This window comes from Notolepis coatsorum (genome assembly GCF_963971535.1).
Source record: "Notolepis coatsorum genome assembly, chromosome: 9".
NCBI classification, from domain to species: domain Eukaryota; kingdom Metazoa; phylum Chordata; class Actinopteri; order Aulopiformes; family Paralepididae; genus Notolepis; species Notolepis coatsorum.
This window is the reverse complement of record NC_140173.1, coordinates 25,302,097-25,325,771: the sequence shown is the minus strand read 5'-3', so window position 1 is coordinate 25,325,771 and position 23,675 is coordinate 25,302,097. Positions and strand designations below refer to the sequence as shown.

General features: G+C 43.2%; 1 protein-coding gene across 1 annotated transcript in view; it reads right to left on the bottom strand.

Annotated features, from left to right (window-relative positions):
• Positions 1-21,896, bottom strand: part of acoxl (acyl-CoA oxidase-like) — a 137,367-nt gene extending 115,471 nt beyond the window's left edge. Inside the window, exon 1 of the mRNA XM_084321692.1 lies at positions 21,725-21,896. Within this exon, the coding sequence (XP_084177818.1) occupies positions 21,725-21,852 (128 nt within the window). The 5' untranslated portion in view covers positions 21,853-21,896. The remainder of the gene's footprint in view (positions 1-21,724) is intronic.
• Positions 21,897-23,675: the final 1,779 nt, after the last annotated feature.

Genomic DNA, 23,675 nt, shown 5'->3' with positions numbered 1-23,675 from the left:
AAATTATTATTTTCTTTCAAGTTATTTTGTGCATCACTCTGTTTTGAATTTGATGCAAATTTGCAATGCATGAGGGTCATCCTTTTGTGTTAAATGGCTGCATAAACCAAGCATTTGTTGACTCATGTTGATAAGAGTATTCAAACTTGGAACTTGAAAAAGATCTGTTTAAGGTAGATAAAAAAATGCGATTAATTTGCGATTAATCGCGAGTTAACTATGGACAATCATTAATCAGATTAAATATTTTAATCGATTGACAGCACTAGAAATTACATCTTAAATTACAGTGGGTGATTTGGTCATTTATGATTCAAGGCAGGTTTTGGGCTCATGGAAGCGGCATGGAAGAAAATAGCACCATAGTGAGCGGCGCTGACTCTCCAGCGAGCTCCGGTGTCTGGCTGATGCAGCTGCTGATGGCGCCTTTAATCTGAATGGCGGTTTAACGCCTCACTCCTGTGACCATGGAGGGTCAAAGTTTAACACCAGTCCTGAACTGAACCTTTCCTGTGTGTCTGATGAGGGGTATGGGGGATATATATATATATATATATATATATATATTAGTGCTGTCAGGCGATTAAAAAAATTAATCTAATTAATTACAGGATTTGTAATTAATTAATCTAATTAATCGCATTTTAATCGCATTACCATTTTATGCCTCATATTCTATAATCATATTTCAAATTGCATGTGTCCGGATGGCAGAATTCAGTACTGTATCTACAAAACCTTCTATTTAATCATCTTCCATCTATTCATTTGCTTAGATTTTTCAGGTCTGGTCAATTTGAGCATGGTGTTATTCAGTCAAAGATAAAAAAAAATGTATTGATATTCTCATTTGGTTCATTACAATTTACTCAAAATAAAATGTTCATTCAATCAATAACCGCGCAGATTGATTGATTGAATGAAAATGTTATTAACAGATTGCAGAATGGGTACAATACAGTACGGCTCAATACACATAATTGTTAAGGGAATGCAGACCAGAGAAAGACTTTCGTCTTGTTTACATCAGGGTCCCCCATTTTCAATTCATAGTGAATTGTAAGTAAGGGTGCAACTTGCACCGTGCAATCCATTCTTTGTGGATCTAGCCCATACATTCCCTGAGATTCATAGATGTCCCTAGAATCAGATACCAAGAACATGCAAATGGACCATATTAAAAAAAAACTGTAAATGTGTATTCTACATGCTTATGGAATGAATGAGATACAAAAAGAATATTATTAAAAAGAAAGAAAAATAATTTGATTATTTGATTATTATCATAACGCGATTATTTGCTGTGTAATTAATTAATCTAATTAAAGCGATAAACTGACAGCCCTAATATATATATATATGCACACAACACACATTTCCTATTCAGGGTATCTGCAGGTTTCAACAAGTTACATTTAAGACCCTTTTTAAGACCACTTAGAGCTGCATGTAATACCAATTCCATGACCGTACTAGGGGAAAAAAACATAGCGACACTGAACTGGCGGTTCACTTGTCAAATTTAATTTAAATAAACCTTTGTAGGCTTTCCCTTTCAGAAAATAAAGGAAGTCAAATGCAGGGTATATCTGCGGGGTGTTAAAAAGTGTTCTTCAAAGTCTGTTCATCTTTTACTGTCACACTCTCTCCCTGTGACTCAAAGTGTGTGTGAGAGAGAGAGAGAGAGAGAGAGAGAGAGAGAGAGAGAGAGATAGAGAGGGTGAGAGAGATGAGGAAGGGGCAAGGGAGAAAGAGAGCTGGGAGAGTGAATGAATGAATGAATGAATGAATGAAAACTTTATTAACAGATTGCAGAATGGGTACAGTGCAGTACAGCTCAATACATACAATTGTTAAGGGGATGCAGACCAGAGAAAGACTTTCGACTTGTTTACACCAGGGTCCCCCATTTCCAATTCATCGTAACATATATGACATACAGATAGACAGTACTGCTACATCTATACATTTATGACATACCAGATTTGCAATTACAGTACTGTATTTGTGATACAAAAAGAGTCCAGAAAGAAAAGAGTATATACATTAGGCGTAGAAACTGTACATTGGATTGGGTAGGTGGGGGTGGGACTGTACATTGGAGGTGGTTGGGGGGGGGGGGGGGGGGGGGGGGGTGGGTAGGAGTGTGGGGGGGGGGGGTTGGGTAGGAGGGGTGGGGGGGGGGGGGGGTAGGAGGGGTGGGGGGGGGACACTGTACAACTGTACAAACAACACTGTACATTGGTTTATTGACAAGACCATACTTGGTAATTTACTGTACATTGGCGGGGGTTGTGTTCGGACATTTACAGGGGCCAGTTTCGAGTTGCAGTCTCCCTTAGGTGTTTTTTGAGAGTGTTTTTGAAAGTGGGTAGTGATTCACATTCCTTTACAGCTTTGGGTAGGGCGTTCCACATTGATGTGGCATAATTGCGAAACGTGTTTAGTCCCTTGTTTGAGCCGAATCTGGGTTTAACATGATTTGTGGAGCTCCCTCTGGTGTTGTGATCGTGGTATTCACTGACCTTTGGGAAGTATTTAGTCATGTACATGGGTACCTTGGTCGTGTAGTGTATCTTGTAGACCAGGCCCATTGCAAGTTGCTGTACTCTGTCGTCTACTCTAAGCCATCCTAGGTTGTCAAAGTGGGCAGGGGTGAGGTGGGTTCTAGGAGTAAGGTCAAGCAGTAGTCTGACCAGTTTGTTTTGAGATGTTTGTAATTTTGTTTTTAGCGCCTTTGAGGTGCTTTGGTACCATGTGTGTGTGAGAGAGAGAGGGGGGTGCGAGTCCTCAGCCCTTGTGTGTGTGAATGTAACAAGTTCCTAACGTTTTCTTTCCCCTATTATTTCATTCACACTTTATTCATTGTTTTAAATTATTATTTTCTTTTAAGTTATTTTGTGCATCACTCTGTTTTGAATTTGATGCAAATTTGCAATGCATGAGGGTCATCCTTTTGTGTTAAATGGCTGCATAAAGCAAGCATTTGTTGACTCTCATGTTGGATAAGAGTATTAAAACTTGGAACTTGAAAAAGATCTGTTTAAGGTAGATAAAAAAGAAAATGAGATTAATTTGCGATTAATCGCGAGTTAACTATGGACAATCATGCAATTCATCAGATTAAATATTTTAATCGATTGACAGCACTAGAAATTACATCTTAAATTACAGCGGATGATTTGGTCATTTATGATTCAAGGCAGGTTTTCGGCTCAAAATGTGAATCAAACAAAAGCTAATCTACCAGTGAACCAACATCATGCATTATGGAGATGACCTTTTTACAAATGTATGGCTGAACTACATTTACCAGGGCTGTGTACACATCTTGTGCTCGCCAATACTGAACACATTTTCACATCAGCTATTTAAAGTGCTGTTGAGGAAACCAATTCGTATTTCCACAGAATAGCACACAACGTGAAAACACCCATAATTATGCAAATGATGCAGCTCGTCGTCATGCGACTCTCAAAACAGACCCTCCTTTCAGTTTAGGAGTGATATAAAGAGGCCCGCCTTTTTGTTTAGAGTCAGTGAGCTCAAAAGAAGAAAGAGGAAGCCGACGTTTGGAGCAACATCTACATCCAAGCGTAGAACATTCAGCACGTACCCAGGAACAGGTGAGCCTACAAAATATGATCTACACTACCTACTATACTAATATGTCTCTACTACTACTACAACACTGCAGCGCACAAGTTTCAACACCGTTTGATGAACATTGTTACTCAGCTGAGCTGATAGAGTTGTAACCCTTCCTGCGGTCTTGTCGTACAGGACTTGTAAGTCGCTTTGGATAAAAGCATCAGCTAATTGACTAAATGTAAACATTTACATTCTATGCTTACTTCTATAATGATGTCTTGATTTATTACAACTCATCCACTTCGCAAACGGACTTGAGGCGAGGACTTTAAGAATCCCACGTGAGAGCTGCCGTTTCGCACAGGAAACGTAGGGCTGTCCTCGAGTGGAACACATTCTGAATCTAATAGTCGTGAAAGAATTGTGTTTCACCCGTATGCAATCGTGCAGAGGGGCCTCTTTGAATCTTTCTAATTAAAATTAGTAATTAAGATATCGATGTGCTGCCAGGTAGCGCAGCGGACTAAGCGCCCGTCTACCACCACAGAGACAGTGGGATCGAATCCAGCTGTGGTGCTTCCGGGTTGGCCGACCGTCCATACCAACACAATTGGCAGTGTTAGCGGGTGGGAAATCCGGCGAGGGTGGGTCCTGGTCGCGTGTATGCTTTTACCAACCCAGTTGTGTTTCTGGGTTTCCGTTTTGCGCTCTGATTGGCCACTGACCTACACTCTGGCCTGAGACGCGCTGTGAAGCACCAGCGGGGCGAGGCGGTGGTTTCTCGCCGGCTGTGCGCCTTGCTACCGCCGGCTTGTCTCACATGACTCGGTCCAGCTCCAGCAGCAGCGGCCGTAACATTACGAAAGGATAATGGTGATAGGGTCATAAAGACTAAATGAAAAACGATTCTGTCACAGCGAATGTCTTAGTTGCTTAAACAATGTTGGATGATGTAATTGATGGATCATGAGTCATTGTGGAACAAAATAAAAATCGCACGAATTGATTGATTGAATTCAAATTTGGTTAAGGTTAGAGTTTGGAATCAGGGCTGGTGGTCTATCGCCCTGCTCTAAAGACAAACTCTAACCTTAACCAACTTCGGAAGAGGGCCTAAACTTAACCAGTTGGAAACAAGGTGTACAGTAATAAAATTAGCAATCAATCAATCAATTCAATAGTCCACGCTCACTTAAAACAGCGCACCTCCCAGCTGCTTCTATAGAAAGTAGGTAAAAAAAAATTTGCAATTAATTAATCAATCAATTCGTGCGATTTTTATTTTGTTCCACAATGACTCATGACCCATCAATTACATCATCCAACATTGTTTAAGCAACTAAGAAATTCGCGGTGACAATCGTTTTTCATTTAGTCTTTATGACCCTATCACCATTATCCTTTCGTAATGTTACGGCCGCTGCTGCTGGAGCTGGACCGAGTCATGTGAGACAAGCCGGCGGCAGCAAGGCGCACGGAGCCGGCGAGACACCACCGCCTCGCCCCGCTGGTGCTTCACAGCGCGTCTCAGGCGAGAGTGTAAAGGGGGCGTAATAGCATAGGTCAGTGGCCAATCAGAGCGCAAAACGGAAACCCGCAAACACAACTGGGTTGGTAAAAGCATACACGCATCCTGGTCGTTGTAAACAGCGAATCCTACAGTTCGGTCGGGGCACCTGCACAGCAAGGGAAGGATCTAGGAGAGGTAGTGTGACCTTCCACACGTTACTCTCCCAGTGAGAGTCCGCGCTGCCAGGTGAAAAGAAGCGGTGGGCTGGGTACACATGTGTCGGAGGAGTCTCCGCCCTCCCGGACCGACGGTAGGGGGTAGAGTGCGCAACGACCAGGAAGGGGATTGGGAATTGGCATAACGACTAACATTGGGATGGGAGAAAAACGGAAAAAGAAGGGGGAAAAAGATAAAAAAATAATAAAAGATATCGATGTGCTGCAAAAAGGTTTAATGTTAGCGGGAGGCTACTCTCTTTGACTAACAGTGACAGTGTAAAGTTAAGGGGTAACAGTGAGTGTAAAGTTAAGGGGTGGCACTAAAACCCCTGCTGCTGAAAACCCCAGAGAGAAACGTTTGTTCCTCTTGAACGAGGTAGACCTCCGCGTCCAGACAGAGAAACGTTTGTTCCTCTTGAACGAGGTAGACCTCCATGTCCAGACAGAGAGAAACGTTTGTTCCTCTTGAACGAGGTAGACCTCCGTGTCCAGACAGAGAGAAACGTTTGTTCCTCTTGAACGAGGTAGACCTCCATGTCCAGACAGAGCAACGTTTGTTCCTCTTGAACGAGGTAGACCTCCGTGTCCAGACAGAGAGAAACGTTTGTTCCTCTTGAACGAGGTAGACCTCCGCGTCCAGACAGAGAGAAACGTTTGTTCCTCTTGAACGAGGTAGACCTCCGCATCCAGACAGAGAGAAACGTTTGTTCCTCTTGAACGAGGTAGACCTCCGCATCCAGACAGAGAGAAACGTTTGTTCCTTTTGAATGAGGTACACCTCCGTGTCCAGACAGAGAAACGCTTGTTCCTCTTGAACGAGGTACACCTCCACGTCCAGACAGAGAGAAACGCTTGTTCGTCTTGAATGAGGTACACCTCCGCGTCCAGACAGAGAGAAAGCCCGAACACAACTCTCTGCTGTGAGATAATGAGCAGGTGAGACAAGGCAGTTTAGAGCTACAACAATCTACTACACTCAGACAACTTAAGGTTGATGGAAGCCTAATGAGCATGGCGTGTGTGTGTGTGTGTGTGTGTGTGTGTGTGTGTGTGTGTGTGTGTGTGTGTGTGTGTGTGTGTGTGTGTGTGTCTTTCTCCTCTCAGGTGTAAAAGCAAGTCACTATGTATCGTCAGTGCTGGACAGGACTCATGGCGGTGTTGCTGATCATGATGATAGCGCAGACGTCGGTCGTGGACGCCGGCGGCATGGAAAAAAATGGCACGAGCGGCGGTGACTCTTCGGCGAGCGGCGCTGACTCTCCGGCGAGCTCCGGTGTCTGGCTGATGCAGCTTGTGATGGCGCCTTTAATCTGGGTGGTGCTTTAACGCCTCACTCCTGTGACCATGGAGGGTCAAAGTTTAACACCAGTCCTGAACTGAACCTTTCCTGTGTGTCTGATGAGGGGTATGGGGGATATATATATATATATATATATATATATATATATATATGCACACAACACATATTTCCTATTCAGGGTATGATCTGCAGGTTTCAACAAGTTACATTTAAGACCCTTTTAAGACCACGTAGAGCTGCATGTAATACCAATTCCATGACCGTACTAGCAACAACAACAAAAAACATAGCAACACTGAACTGGTGGTTCACTTGTGCGCCTAATTTAATTTAAATAAACCTCCGTAGGCTTTCCCTTTCAGAAAAGAAAGGAAGTCAAATGCAGGGCATATCTGCGGGGTGTTAAAAAGTGTTCTTCAAAGTCTGTTCATCTTTTGCTGTCACACGCTCTCCCTGTGCTTGAAATCAATAAAGCGTGTTAAAGCTACAAGGGAATCGCCTCACAAGTCATTTCTGATGTTCTGTACAACCTCGTCGGGGCAGGTCTGCACACGGCTGAGCATTTTCATTTCCAGAATGAACAGGGAAGTAAAGGGCTTCAGCGGAGGCTTAGATGGTGTTTTGTCCTCTGATCAGTTTCCTCTGTTCAGTTTTGGTTTAGAAACGGAGGTGAGAAAAGCGTAACAGTGACGTGGAAATCTGATTCCACTGATGGTCATCAGAAATTAACGGTTGTGTGTTCCTCTTGAAAAGATCACATATAGTCTCAGAAAAAGACACCTTTCTGAAAATGTGGCATCCTTACCTAGAGTATATAGGTGCATCACTTGATACACCATAGGCAGGGCTCTACGCTAACCGTTTTCCCTAGGAGCACATGTGCTCCTAAATGAAAAAATTTAGGAGCACACAAAGAAATTTAGGAGCACACAAAAATATTTAGGAGCACAGTGAAAATATTTCAAGTAACAGAGTTCTTTTTTTTTATGTATATTTGTACTGTGCGTGCATGTGCAAACGGGAACGGGACACACATCTGTGCAATAGCACATACCACCAAAGTCACTGGCCCACTGTGTGCGTGTGTGTATCTGCGTGTGCAAACGGGAATGGGACACAGACATTTGAACTATTAAGTGATTAATGCCTACTGTGGCAAAGTTGTAGCCAACAACTAGGCCTAATAAAAAAGGCAGTGACATTAAACTACTGCTACAAAAGTAACAGTGACTTAACTTTAGCCCCTTTTATGCATACAATGCCTATGTTTTGGCTAGTGTTGCTCTTCTAGAAAAATAATCCTTTCAGGGTTGCCTATTGAAATACTGTACACCTCCAGTACAGAAACATTGTTTATGAGTTTGCGTGTCAGGTAGACTATTGATTGACAGTCGATTCTGCCAATTACGTCACACCGCTTGCACCCACCTCTGCTGTTTATAACGCTAGCCAAGTTAGCACACACACATACACACACGCACAGTGGGCCAGTGACTTTGGTGTAGGGGTGTAACAATGCATCGCAATGCATCGATCCTAAGTAAAGGGGGAAATTCAACTGCATCGATTTGAAAATGTTAGAATCGATTATCGCAATTTTAATGTGTACACAGTGTTATGTTATTCTCATGTCCATTACAGTCAACACAACGACATACGCTACTGCATCAACATTATGATTAACAAAGCAAGGCATTAGTTTAGTTGCATTAACGTTATATTACTATTGCTATCGATAAATCTAGGTGTTCTAAAATCTATTGCTATTGGTAAGACTAGAATAAGTTACATAAAACGTAATGTTACTGTCTCAGAAAAGCCTCGCATAGCGCAATGGCGGACTTTCCGGAAGTAAAAAAGCAAATGAAAGCTTCCGATTGGTCATTTCCTTTCTTTCCCTTGAAACCAGTCACGTCACTCTACTATGATTGGACCGTTGGCTTGAGTGCAATGTGGGACTTGTAGTTTTTGAACGATTAGCAGCGGAGAGAAAAAAGCACGACTGAGGTTGTAATCTTCACTCGCACACTGTGCGAGTAATTGATTTTTCCGGTTCGCACACACACATATTCTTAGGGGCAAATGAGTAAAATGGTCGCACTGTAGAGCCCTGATAGGGATCTGAATGTTTCTGGTTAACCAGTAGCCTCTTTACAGCAGAATGTCTCTGTTTCTGGTTAACCAGTAGCCTCTTTACAGCAGAATGTCTGTGTTTCTGGTTAACCAGTAGCCTCTTTACAGCAGAATGTCTCTGTGTTTCTGGTTAACCAGTAGCCTCTTTACAGCAGAATGTTTCTGTGTTTCTGGTTAACCAGTAGCCTCTTTACAGCAGAATGTCTCCGTGTTTAAGTCTGTAATAGGAAAGACGGACAGAGAAAAACGACCGGTCTGTCCCTCAGCAGGTGAAGCCCGTTCTGGTTCTCAATGCTTTTCGTAGCTAGTAATGTATGGCAGGTCTTACCTGCGAGCCACGTAGTAGAAGACAGGGTTGCCGGTCTTGGACATGCCCACCTGGTAGAAGATATTAACTCATTCAGAGCCACGCCCTTATGACCATATTAGGGCTAGCGTGCCAACACTGAAGTCAATGGGAGGACGGGGAAATTTGCGAATGCTTAAACTATATCTTAAATTATGGCTATGGGTCTAATACACCGGTCGCTTATCAATGACTTGCTTGCAGTAAACATGTACGAAACGGATTGTTTTTTTCATTGGTACATTTCCGTTTTATACCGTTTTGAATACGAGTATAGTTTGAGCAAAACAAAGGAGATGATTGTGGACTTTAGGAGGTCGGGGGTCAGGGACTACAGCCCCCGCAGCATCGACGGGGCACCGGTTGAGAGAGTGAACAGTTTTAAGTACCTCGGAGCCCACAAATCCGAGGACTTGACATGGACCTCACACATTGACAGTGTTGTGAAGAAGGCACGGCAACGCCTCTACTTCCTCAGACGACTAAGGAAGTTCCAAGTCAGTCAGAAGATCCTTAAGAACTTCTACTCATGCACAATAGAGAGCATCCTGACTGGCAATATCACCTCCTACAGGGCTGTACGTAAACTTTTTTTGCACATAGCACTGGTGCTACAGAGGTTGATAGTTTTGTAGCACTGGCCAAAATCTTGTAGCACAAGTATAAAACGTGTTATATTTGTAACAGTCACAAATGTGCCTATTGTATTTGTGTTATTTAGTTGCAGTCAGGGAACAAACTTAACTTTTTGACTTACCAGCCATTTGGCTGGTAGATTTTAAAAAGGCAGATTCTTTACCAGCCAAAAATTATAAATAGCTTTTTAGTATATCGCCATGTGTTATTATTACTATAATACTCTCATATGCTATTTTCAATTAATATCATAAACAACATAAGGAATATTAGCATAATTTTGAGTGGACTGAAGGAATGAGTCCGCGTTAATAGTTTTAAATGCAAATAATTTATTGAAACATAGAAGTGGGGTCGGTTGGGACACACACACACAATGGGGGACCCTGATGTAAACAAGACAAAAGTCTTTCTCTGGTCTGCATCCCCTTAACAATTGTGTGTATTGAGCCGTACTGTATTGTACCCATTCTGCAATCTGTTAAATAAAGTTTTCATTCATTCACACTGTTTCAACTCACCACCCCTGCATCATATTGTAGTCTAGTCTGTCTTCAAACTTCCACTCCTCTCGACACACACACACACACCTTTTCCCCAGTCCACACTGTCTGCTGTTCTCTATGGCTCTGCCTCTGATCAGGATTAGCTTGTTAGCTTAAGTTACGCTAATGTAACGTTCATTTCGGGCGATGTGGGCATAAAGGAATGGCGACGATGCAAAGCGTGTTAGATGCATTTGACCCGTTGTGAGAAAAAGAAAACACCACAGACTTATTTCGGATCGCAAAATAGCCGCACTGCTGTGTAGCGCTGCTCCTCTGCTTGACCGACCTACGCCGCAGACAATAGAACGGACTGGGCGGATATGACTCGTCGAGTTGTCAGAGTTTTTTCAAAATAAGAGTATCATATGAACCTAAACGTTGCTAGCTGCCGGAGCCATAGTTATTATAGCTGGAGCTGCGCTTAGGCGGAAATTAGACCCGCGACAGGATTTTCAAAATAAGAGTATCGATATGAACCGAATGCCTATCGCACCAGTGCTACTGAAGTAAATCCATTCATCGCACAGACCGCTGTTGCTGTAGCACGTGCGATATATATGTAGCACTGTACAGCCCTGACCTCCTGGTTTGGGAATAGCACCGCACAAGACCGTAGCAGACTATAGAGAGTGGCCCGCTCAGCCGAACGCACAATTGGAGGGGGGCTTCCCACTCTCCAAGGCATTTACAACAAGCGGTGCATGGGCAAGGCTAAGAGAATTATCAAAGACTCGAGCCACCCAAACAACTGCCTCTTTGAACTGCTGCGGTCAGGCAAGCGATACCGGCGTCTCATGGCAAGCACAGAGAGACTTAGAAGAAGCTTCTATCCCCAGGCCATCAGGATGCTCAACGAACAATAACATTATGTAACAACCATCAAATGCACTCACAGCACACACATCCACACACACACACTCACTTTAAACATACAACTCACTGCAGCACCCACCGTCTTTAACCACTTTAGTACACCTAAGCACACTTTATATTTATTGGTAAAGAATTTGCACTACAACCCATACCTCATTACACCTTACTGTAAATTATATTGTACCTAAATTGTACCTCATTCCACTTCTGCTTTGCACTGTATAGTATATTGTATGGTAACTCAGTTACCTCTACTCTACATTGTATATATGTATATACTGAACATTTGTCTACGTACTTGACTTCTATTTTATACTTGCTATACTTATTTTATTATCTATTTTTGCCTAGCACAGTCTCTGGAGCGAAACAGAAAGAAGCATTTTGTATAAAAGTATTCTGTACTTCTGTATGACAACTAATAAAGAAACTTGAACTTGAAAGAAACTTGAACTTGAGATGTCTAGTAATTCCAGAGAAATTCCACGATAATAGCTCTTTAGTGGAATACACAAAACGCTAGATTTTTTTAGATTTTCAAATAAACGCTAGATTATCGATAGTAAGTGTACTTATGCACGCTAGAGAAGTGGGCTGAAAAATAGATTATCCATGCTGTGGTCAGCGCTAACGTTACGCACACACACACACACACACACCCTGCGATGGCGGAGAAAAAAACATCCGATTAACCCAAGACTGGTAAAATAGAGTCCTTACCTCACATCACATCAGATGTTCTGCAAAAAGATTAATCCAATTCCTGATCGCCATTCCAAATATTGATCGCGTTTATTGATCCAACGTTATAGCACCAAAACACATAATCAACGCTGCTCCGAGCCTCGCCAGTGAATGTGGTAACGGCCCGAGAAGGGAAACCCCGGGACCGGAGTTTTTTTCTTATGCACAGTCCCACCTAATCCAATCCAATGATGTGCAATACCATCCGGGAGACGATAGGCCCTTAGGTATAGGCCGATAGGTATTTGCCCTTTTCGAGCTCAGACCCATTCCCAATAACGTCAGGCTGGATGGATGAAAAGGGTCTTCAGGCCTTTTTTTTTTTTTTTTTTTTTACTAGACTTCACTCAGGTGTATTATTGATACTCTCATTGATACTATGTTTGTTTCTGACTCAAAGTGTGTGTGTATGTTTGTGTGCGTGTGTGTGTGTGTGTGTGTGTGAGATAGAGAGAGGGGGGGGGGGGGTGAGAGAGATGAGGAAGGGGCAAGAGAGAAAGAGAGCTGGGAGCGTGTGTGTGAGAGAGAGAGGGGGGGGCGGGGGTGTGAGTCCTCAGCCCTTGTGTGGGTGAATGTAACAAGTTCCTAACGTTTACTTTCCCCTATTATGTCATGCACACTTTATTTATCGTTTTTAATTATTATTTTCTTTTAAGTTATTTTGTGCATCACTCCGTTTTGAACTTGATGCAAATTTGCAATGCATGAGGGTCATCCTTTTGTGTTAAATGGCTGCATAAAGCAAGCATTTGTTGACTCTCATGTTGATAAGAGTATTAAAACTTGGAACTTGAAAAATATCCGTTTAAGGTAGATTTAAAAGAAAATCGATTAATTTAACTATGGACAATCATGCGATTAATCAGATTAAATATTTTAATCGATTGACAGCACTAGTATTTATCTATGTCTGTCTGAATATACCTACGTATCCTGTTTAGATACCTGTAAACACCTGAAAATGCTTTCACATGCGCTTTTCAATAATAGAAAAAACTAGACTAAATGGGAAGGGCGTGCTTGTAAATTTGAACAGTTCCATGATACGTGGCTGCGTTGTGCTGAGAAAGAGGCACAGCTCCGCTTCTACTCTGAGGCGAGATCTGTATTTATTTTTTCAGTTGCGAAAATCCGGCCTGTCCAGTGAACTTGACTTTCTCGTCACACAAAAGATCAATTTGCGCCTCCTGCTCAGACAGTGGGAGGCCTGTTGCGTCATGTGTAATGAACGGATATAGGATCCAGTTGTCCAAGCTCTCTATGTAATAGTTCCGAAATTGTTCAATGAGCCCTTCTATGTGGCTCCAGATGATGGGCTTCAAATCATTGTTTGCAACATTCTGTTTCTCCAAAAAGCCATCAAGCTGAGTAAATACCCCAAAATCTCCACTTTATTATCCACAAACGGAGTTCCATTTAGCTGCGAGTCCAAACAGGTCCGTGTCCCGACCTTGTAGTCCCAGATTCAACACATGGAGCAGGTCAAAGACCTTGGCTAGATATGCCAGCCATTCATTATCAGCACATTTCTCTGCCAATGGGTTGTTTTTGTCTGCAAGAAAAATCTGCGATTCTTCTCTCTCTCCACGCTTCTGACAAAAGTGTCGGGCCAATACAGTGGGGAAGTAGTTGGCCTGTTCTGCCTCCCTACAATCAACATATTGGAAATTGGAAGTCAGTGCATTTGGTTCCGGGTGTTTCTACGATGCTGCTGTTAGGAACCTGCACTATCCTAGATCTGTCAGACTCGGAAGGGGGAGCTGATCACGCCACCTGGGCTATATGGTGGCCGGAGGTGGGAGTGGTAAGGTAGATGTAAAGGTCCATGTGAAGAGTTTTCAAAATAGGCGCGCATGCCAGTAATCATATAACTAGGGTTATAGGCAGGGGTGCGTTGCTCATGAGACAGGGTTGCACGCCGAGCAACCGGCTCTGTGAGCAGAAGCACACGCACGCACATGCACGGATGTGCAACCGTGCATTAAGGCTGAGCCCGAACGTTCGTTCGTTACGTTGACATTCGGACTTTAATTAATAGGTTCGAACGTTCGGTGAAAAAAAAAAAAGGCAGGCGCGCGACGTTGAGGCGATGTGAAGCGGCGCGTCCCCCGAGTGCGCTCGGCTCAACCAGTGTGGTCTCTGCCGGGCTGTAGCTGGATACTATTGTCTCAACCAATGCAATAGAACCATTTTGATCGACAGGCGATTCTGCCAATTACGTCACACCGCTTGCACCCGCCTCTGCTGTTACCACCAATCGGCAAGCGTTTGTTTATTTTTTTTACTTCCGGCAATACATTTATCTGCTTGCGAGACCGAGAACTTAGAAGCACTTAGAGTGAACAGACTCCGTAGCTCCCCGCTGAGGAAGGATCATTAATGAATAATACCAGCCTTTTTCGGCCACGGAGCGCGAGCTTCATGGCGGGAGGTGGTTGCGTTGTAAACAACTCTGGCCGAGGGCGGACGGGCGGCAGGCGTGTTGGGAGCCCGGCGGCACCCCGCCGGTGTCTCTCTGTCGTCCCCCGTTCCTAGGTAGACGGTGGAAGGAGCTGAGGCGCGCGCCTCTCTCCTTCCCGTCGACCAAGAGTGAATACCTGTTATTGAACATGTAACACTAACTATATATAACGCTAATGCCACAAAACGAATGCATTTGTTTATCTAGCCCCTTACCTGCGGTGTGCAAGGGCTATTGTTTATCATAAGTAGGAACTTTATGCAGTACTCAGTAGCTTGTTTATTTTCTTCTGAGTGCTTTGTTTAATTACATGTTTACATGAACAGTCAGCCACCACTGTAAACAACATGTTTTTTCACCAATAGATTATGCAATGCCGCCCTCCGTAGGATCTATAATACAAAAAAAATAAAAATTATATAAAAAAAAAATGTAATAAAAAAAGAAATTTATAAAAAAATTTACAAAAAACGAACGTTCGAACGTTCGTTCGATAAACCCTGGCGAACGTTCGAACCCTAAAAACAGGGTTCGGGCTCAGCCTTACCGTGCATGCACACAGGAATGCGCTGCACTCTACTGATGCACCAACTCGCTAAGTACCCGGCCACCTGGCTACTTTCCATAACAATAGCGCAGGTCGTCAAGTGTGTTCAAATACGTTCTCAGATACATTCAGAGATGCGTTCCTGATTGGCTGACTGGTTGCACTATATTTTAATGACGCCATGTGCACGCGCGCTACCGCGCATAAATGTTTCCTTGCATACGCACAGACTAAAGACGATGCCTAATTGCCTCTACGAATGGAATGTAACACATTTCATTCACAAGTTTTGTGTGAATGTATCGGAGAACGTATTTGAACACACTTGACGACCTGAGCTATTGTTATTCAAAGTAGCCATGTGGGTACTTAGCGAGTTGGCGCATCAGTCGAGTGCAGCGCATTCCTCAGGTTTGGTGTGAACGATGGTCTGACTCAGGCAGAGCACCGTTCACACCAAACCTGTGAATGTGATTTCCATGAATTGTTATGCTTATGCAAGGTAGCCAGGTACACACGACGAGTCGAGTGCAGCACGTTCTTTGAGTGCATGTGCATGCACACGCTTCTGCTCACAAAAGCTTGGTTGCACGTCCAGTGGCGTTGCGCAATATTTCGGGGCTCCCCCGCAGGTAGGACCATGGGGCCCCGCCCACTCCCCTAAATCAATAATAAAGTGACATGGGATAGACATCGCGGCCACTTCAGCGTTTCCGTTAGCCGGTAATTACCGGTATTTGACCGGCAAAATCTGTTGAAGTCCGACATATTTAATCTCTCCGGTCTTAATGTCCGGTGAAAATAATTCCCTGAGTCTAAGCACAATTTGATTATTTGAATTGTATTAAAATAGGCTAAAATTAAATAGCCTATGCGATGAACGAAACAATCATTACATTTGTTTCATCGTTGCTTCTAATAATGACAACGACGTTGTCAGCGAGAGCTTAGTGCTGGGTGTGCGAACTTTTGTGAAGCTGCAGAGCCGGAGCAGCAGCAGCACAATGCAGTACTCCAGCAGTACTCCAATTCAGCCATTTTCAATTCAATGTTGGGTGGGGGGCGCTGCTGTGCGGTCCCCAGAAAAGAGCCAATAACAGCTGAATCTGCTGCTCTGCATCGACATACTCTCGCAAATAATTCATTGGGAGGTGGAGAGAGAGAGAGTCGTCACGCAAACCCACGATAATGTTGCCATCTCTCTGCCAAATTTCTCAGTTCTTCGCTTGATATAATTAATACAAATGTCCAATATAACGGAATTCGTTAGCTCATAAAAATGTGATTATAACAGACTGTTGTTTATTAATGTCGGGCGACTGCCCACAGACACCTATTTGATTTAAAGTCGGCAGCAGCACGAGTCTCGGGACTTATTTTATTTGGAATATAATGACTTTATACGCAAAAGTAGCCTAGTTTTAAGTAAAAATATTATAAATCTACATGCCTTGATGATGTCATTATTTTGTTTTGTTGTCATTCTTTTGCCTATCAATTGTTTTTAAGCTCAATAAACTCTGACCGGAATTTCTCTCATTTGACCGGTAGATTGAAATCTACCGGACACTGAGGCCGGCAACAATTTTTTCTAACGGAAACCCTGGGCCACTTAAAGCTTTTTTTTTAAACGTTTATTTTTTCAGGCATCATTCATTGACAAATACAAGTGGCTTTGTATTTTTTGTAACATGAAGGTATTGTAGAACGTTATAGCCATATCATAATTTGAGTTCACACAACGGAACGGTTCACATAACATAATTCTGTAGGCTACATAGTAGAGGATGCAGTCAGGAGCTGCTTTCTATTGTATAGGCCTATTATTTTATACGAGCACGTCTCCTGGCATTCTTCTGGGCAAAGTCCAACACTCTTTAAATCTAGTGTCGGCTCTCAATACTAGAAACCTTAATAATAATAATAATAATAATAATAATAATAATAATAATAATAATAATAATAATAATAATAATAATAATAATAATAATAATAATAATAATAGCTTCATTTTATATAGCGCCTTTCAAAAGACCCAAGGTCGCTTTACATAGGGGGGAAAATAACAAAAGTAACAAACATAGTGGACAGACACAACATAATTTTGTGCTGGCTGTCTGCCGATCACCTCCACCAAGCGTGGAGAATAGGAATAAATTATTGGCAGGGTCTCTCTAAAAAGATTAAAGAACACGAATTCTCTCGCTCTCATTTGGCAGCATGTGTCATTTATGATACGCGACGGCGGAAACATAATCTGACCATTGACGCGCAAATTAGGGCTGGGCGATATAACGATAACGATAAATATCGCGATATATTTTAATAATCGATATCGAATATCGAAATTAAAAAAAAATCGATTTTTTATTTTTTTTTTACCTGCAACAGGGCAGTTTTAAAACCAGAGACAGTGGACAGACTTGTCTTTCTTGCCTGCAACTTAAAGTAATGGCTTTGCTTGTCCAAATGACAATACTGACCAAATTCAGATTTATTTTTCTCTTGTCCATTTATTTTGTTTACTTTCTAATTTAAAATACATTTTGAAACCGTCTGTACACAGTAGGCTATGTGTGCTAGCAGAACTAGACTCCAGTCACGAGTCACAGTGCACATGTGCGGTGGTTTGTCCACCAAAAAAGCGCCAAAAGATCGAAAATAAACTAGCAGAGCCAGAACTGTTCAACTCCTCTGGAGCCACAGCCAGCAGAGAAGCCGGTTTACTTTAGCTTTTAAACCAGCTGCAGCCTGAGAACTGGAGTGTGAGGGGATGTAACACTAAAGATGGCAGCAATGACAAAGAATTGCTGCAAAATAAACATACATCTGTTGTTAAAAAAAAAAAAATGTGTTTTTTTAAAAAAAAAATTATACTTATAACAATTCGATAATTATCGATATCGAGAAATAAAATAAAATTATCATATCGTTATCGCGATATGATTTTTTTCCATATCGCCCAGCCCTAGCGCAAATATCATCTGATAGTTTTACCAGAGAGTTGGGGTTTTGGACCGAGGTCCTAACCAGAATAACTGATGTTAGTACACCAACACTGGCCTCTCGCAACTCTGCTTTCCGGAGTCAGTGAGAGAAAATAGGTGATATAGATAATGGTAATTTCTTATCTATAGAACTTATGGCGCGTTATGCGCACAATTTAAACCATGTACTAAAAAATTTACAGATTAGATTCCAATTCCAATGTAACCTGTAGCCTACTCGTACTGGTTATAGGCGAATAAAACGTTCTATTATTCTAACCTGTCTCTGCGGCTGTAGTGTGGCTGGGGGCCTGGCTGGGCTGCATGTCTGCCTGGACTCGGAGCTGACCGGGGGGTTGCTAGTGGTGGCCGGGCTGGGTGGGGAGCTTACTGCCGCTGCATCTTCAGTAACGTTAGAGTCAGTCTACCTTTGCTGCCTGCTGGACCAATGATGTTCTTTTTGGTAGCTTTTCCGTCTCCTGTTCGGCTTTCGCTCTCATCTTGTTTTTCTGAGCACCGCTTGGGTATTTGCGCTTCATTTTTACCGGCGCTTCCCGCTTTGTTTTGAACGCTGCCCAGCCTGCCAATGAACAGCCGGCTAGCCCTATCGCAGGTGAGCAAATAATTATAATGATTAGGGATGCACCGATGTGAAAATTGGCCGCCGATACCGATACCGATTGTTCAACTAACACTATCGGCCGATACCGATATTTGTATATTTGTATATAAGTATTTGTAATTTTTTTTTTTTTTTTTTTTAATTTTTTAATTTTTTTGTATGTGTATGTTTGTATTTGTAGGCCTCTTTACTTACTTAAAAAAAGGAAACATCAAGAAATATGTTTATGGTATCACTATCTCTCTCCCAGTATCGTCTTGCGGCCTGCAGAGGGATACTATTTTCTCAACCAGAGCTTTCAACCAATGCAATGGAACCATTCTTGCGGCCTGCAGCGGGATACTATTCTCTCAACCAGAGCTTTCAACCAATGCAATGGAACCATTTTGATTGACAGTCGATTCGGCCAATTACGCCACACCGCTAGCACCCACCTCCTGCTGTCCTTACCACCAATCGGCAAGCGTTTATACATTTTTCTACTTCCGGGCATGCCGCCATTGTTCTGTTTGCGAGAGCAGAAGAACACACTTAACGTAGCTACGTTAGCTGCCCGGCCCGGCGCCCGCCGACCGGCGCTCCACGCATGACCAAATGAGACATAATGATTTTACTGCAACAAATGTTATAATAAAACAAAGCCTTTCTATACATTTGTCTGGTTGAAAACTTTATTAACAGATTGCAGAATGTGTAGTTGGGTACGGAATGAGCAACGGAATGGAACCGAGCTATGAACGGACTAACGGAGTAATGCCTTGTTTACTGCTATCTTCGGGTAAATAATATGCTTGTTATTGAACGTGTAACACTTCATTTTAACAGCAGATACTTTCTTAAATGCCATCTTCCCGAGAGAGGGTGTTGACGGGGAGTTGTGTTATTAATAGCATTGAACAGCTAACCGAAAGCTAGCGTTAACTATTGTTAAAGGTTTAGCCATAACGTTACCTTGGCTAAAGTTGGGGCTATTCATAATGCTGGCTGCAGACCTGCAAGCAAAGTACAGCAAGTTGACAAAGGAGTATTCCAACGCAAATCACATTTTCACCAGTAACGTTAGTCTTGCATCTCCCGGTAGCTAATGAACGGACTCGGAGTAATGCCTTGCTGCTATGGGTAATAATAATATGCTGATGTTATTGTCCGTGTAACACTAACTATATAACGCTAATGCCAAAAAACGAATGCCTTGTTAATCATAAGTACTAGTTACTTTGATACAGTAGCTTGTGTGTGTGTGTGGGACGGCGGGCGTTGTGCAGGTAGGTCGCGAGTGAACTTTTTTTTTTTTGCCTTTTGACGCTACACAAATTGATGGGTATTTATCGGCGACTGCTATCGGCACATTTGAGCTTATCGGCCGATAGCAGTCAACAAGGCACTTATCGGCCGATACCGATACCCGACCGATATATCGGTGCACCCCTAATAATGATACACTGTTGTACTACAGCGTACACATGACGGGGACGGGGTGCCTAGCAACATAGCAGGGAGGGGGAGGCCCCGCCCTCTGTTCTCGCGTTACGAAATCTAAGAGGATAGTCTACAGTCGGGGCGGGGCCCCCTAAGCTCCGGGGCTCCCCTGCACCGCGGGGGGTGCGGGGGCCTCCCCTTCGCGTGAATGCCTTCTACAACAGAACTTCGTTTCCGGGTTGTTCTGATTGGCCGCTGACCCACGTGACCCTACGCTATTACGCCCCCCTTATCTGACGCTCTACAGCTCTCCGTAACTTCCTTGCAGAGCAGCTGCTTCCGTATTTATAATATTGGAAACACCGCGCTGTGATAACAACATTAACGAGCGCTGTGATAACAACATTAACGAGACTCTTGTTGTGTCTATTCTGCTTAATTGTCGCAGTGAAAGGGTTAAAGGAATGTTCTCCCAGCAGAATGCCAGCAGGAGCTGCAGCCTCAGTAAGAGACACAGGGACTGTTCTGCAGAGCTGAGTGATGTTTATGGTGGACATTTAGAATATCATATTCTTTCCTTCAGAAATTGCTGTACAAGTAGAGGTTGAGTACTTTATTATCTAAAGATGGTGAGTTAGAGTGTTGTGTTCATTCATAGTTAGACATTAGAAGTTGAGTAAATATCTAAAGATAAGTTAGATGTCAATGTTTTGGTTTGATTGTTTGTACTAGTAACGTTAATGCTAGTAGAATAGACACAACGTGAGGTAATCGCCATCCATTTTAAACCGGTTATTACCTAATGCTAACGTTAGCAGATAGACGCGAAAACGTCAGCAGATAGACACGAGAGCCTAGGTAACGTTAAAGCTTGTAGAATAGACACAATGAGAGGTAACGTTAGCAGAATAGACACAACGAGAGTCTCGTTAATGTTATTATCACAGCGCGGCGTTTCCAATATTATAAATACGGAAGCAGCTGTTCTGCGAGGAAGTTACGGAGAGATGTAGAGCGTCAGATAAGGGGGGCGTAATAGCGTAGGGTCAAGTGGGGTCAGCGGCCAATCAGAGCAACCCGGAAACGAAGTTCTGTTGTAGAAGGCATTCACGCCTCCCCTACACCACTGTGCACATCGTGCAACCCCGTCCCATGAGCAACGCACCTCTGGATACATTCACACAAAACTTGTGAATGAAATGTGTTACATTCCATTCCTAGAGGCAATTAGGCATTGTCTTTAGTCTGCGCACGAGGGAACATTTATGCGCGGGAGCGCGCGTGGTGTCATTAAAACACCATGCAACCAGCTTTGAAATCACCAATCACCACAGTTATATACTACGAAAGTGGGCGTGGCTAGGTAGATGTGAGTTTTTCAGCGCGTGCGCAATAGGCACGTGTGCATAGTCCAATACTAGGCTGAGCAAGACGCGAAGCCAGTATGAAATAACAGGATATTCGGGACCAAATAATTTCACCTGCATTTAAATCATGGTCCTCCATGGCATTATGCCCATTTAAAATAGTCTATAAAACGATATATATAAAACATTCCCGTGTGCGCGTCGTGGCGTGTGCAACAGCTGTGTACACACAGTACAGACACGTCCGCATCAGAAACTGTAATCCTGTATTAGAATAATCGCATAGACGGCTGACAGCACCAACTAAATGTATTTCTGCACACACAAAAATAGAAGAATCGACAACATTCGTAAGAAAAGTTGAATGAAATAATGGATAATAAGGTCACAACAACAGACAGACAAGAAGTCAACAAACCTACCTGCTCAAATGAAACAGTTCGCATCGTTCGAGCTCCTCGCGCATAATATCTTTGGTTTCCCAAAATTCTCCATCCAAAAATCGTGAAAGAGTCGATGGTTTGATTTCTTCTGTATCGAACGTCGTCATGCTGTATCTCCCTGTGAACGATGGACCACCGCAACACACTTCCGGTATTTTGAGCCCATGGGAGAGCGTGGGGGGAGGGGGAAAGGGAGCATGAAGGGATCAAATAATCAAATTAATACATGTTGATTAGAGGCGTGACGTAAGTGGTTGTAGCTACGACTGTAGACAAGGCTCTAATCAACATTCATTCATTTTACCCCCCCCGCGCCCTCACGCCCCTTCCCCCTCCCCCTCACGAGCTCCATGCAACGCGGAAGTGCAGTGGTCTATTGACGATGGATAGCGCTCGTTACTTCCGTGTGGTGATGATGTCACCAGCAGGCCGTACTGTTATTGATGGGCTACATGGAATAGTCTATATAGAGAGTGACATGTTACCATTTTTATGTATTCGAATCAATAAAATTGCAATGATACAGGCCACCAGAAATATAATATTCTCCTTCATAATTGCAATCTCTTCCATTATGAAAACTGTAGGTGAGAGATAGGTACAAAAAAAAGTGTTTAATGGACCCTTCTAACAGTGATTCCAGCAGAAATTAAATATACTTTGGGGGAACGACTCAGGAGGGGGGGGGGGTGAGGGTGCATTTCTAGTGAATTTTCATAGTAACACTGCACTTCAGTGTTCAAAATTACAAAATTACAAACATCTCAAAACAAACTGGTCAGACTACTGCTTGACCTTACTCCTAGAACCCACCTCACCCCTGCCCACTTTGACAACCTAGGATGGCTTAGAGTAGACAACAGAGTACAGCAACTTGCAATGGGCCTGGTCTACAAGATACACTACACGACCAAGGTACCCATGTACATGTCAAAATACTTCCCAAAGGTCAGTGAATACCACGATCACAACACCAGAGGGAGCTCCACAAATCATGTTAAACCCAGATTCGGCTCAAACAAGGGACTAAACACGTTTTGCAATTATGCCACATCAATGTGGAACGCCCTACCCAAAGCTGTAAAGGAATGTGAATCACTACCCACTTTCAAAAACACTCTCAAAAAACACCTACGGGAGACGGCAATTCGAAACTGGCCCCTATAAATGTCCTAACCCAACCCCCTCCAATGTACAGTAAATTACCAAGTATGGTCTTGTCAATATTCCAATGTACAGTTTTGTTTGTACAGTTGTACAGTGTCCCCCACCCACCCCTCCTACCCAACCTCCCCCCCCCCCACTCCTACCCTGAATCTGAATCTGAATCTGAAGTGTGTATTAACATCCTCACAAACCAACAAAGAACATGATCTATATCAAATTTAAGACAGAAAACTCCCAACTGAGCACTCATTCATTGCCACCAGTGTAAATGCAAATGAGTGCTCACTGAGTAAAAAAAAAAAAAAAGAAAAAACACACACACACACAAATTATACGTTGGGGGGAGCCATTATACTTTGGGGGCCCCCCAAAGTATTAACATGGAGCAGGAATCACTGGATGTGTCATGGCAGGGTGAATGGATGTTTTTTTTTACCATTGCATTGGGTGTGCCAGTGAGCCTGCAGCATTGACAATTCGTTTTGATTGAAAAATCAAACACACCCTAAGGCGGCTGGGTGGCGCAGCGGACATTGTGCTCGTCACCAACGCAAGAGACACTGGTCTCGAATCCGGCTGTCAGCGTTGCCTCCGGCTTGGGCCGGCCGTCATACTGACTCAATTGGCAGAGTCAGCGGGAGGGAAGTCGATGGGTGGTAATCTGGTCGTTGTAAACAGCGACTCCTACAGGTCGGTCAGGGCGTCAGACAGGAGATGGCGGGGGCAGTGTGAGCCTCTGTTACACCTCGCCAATGAGAGTCCG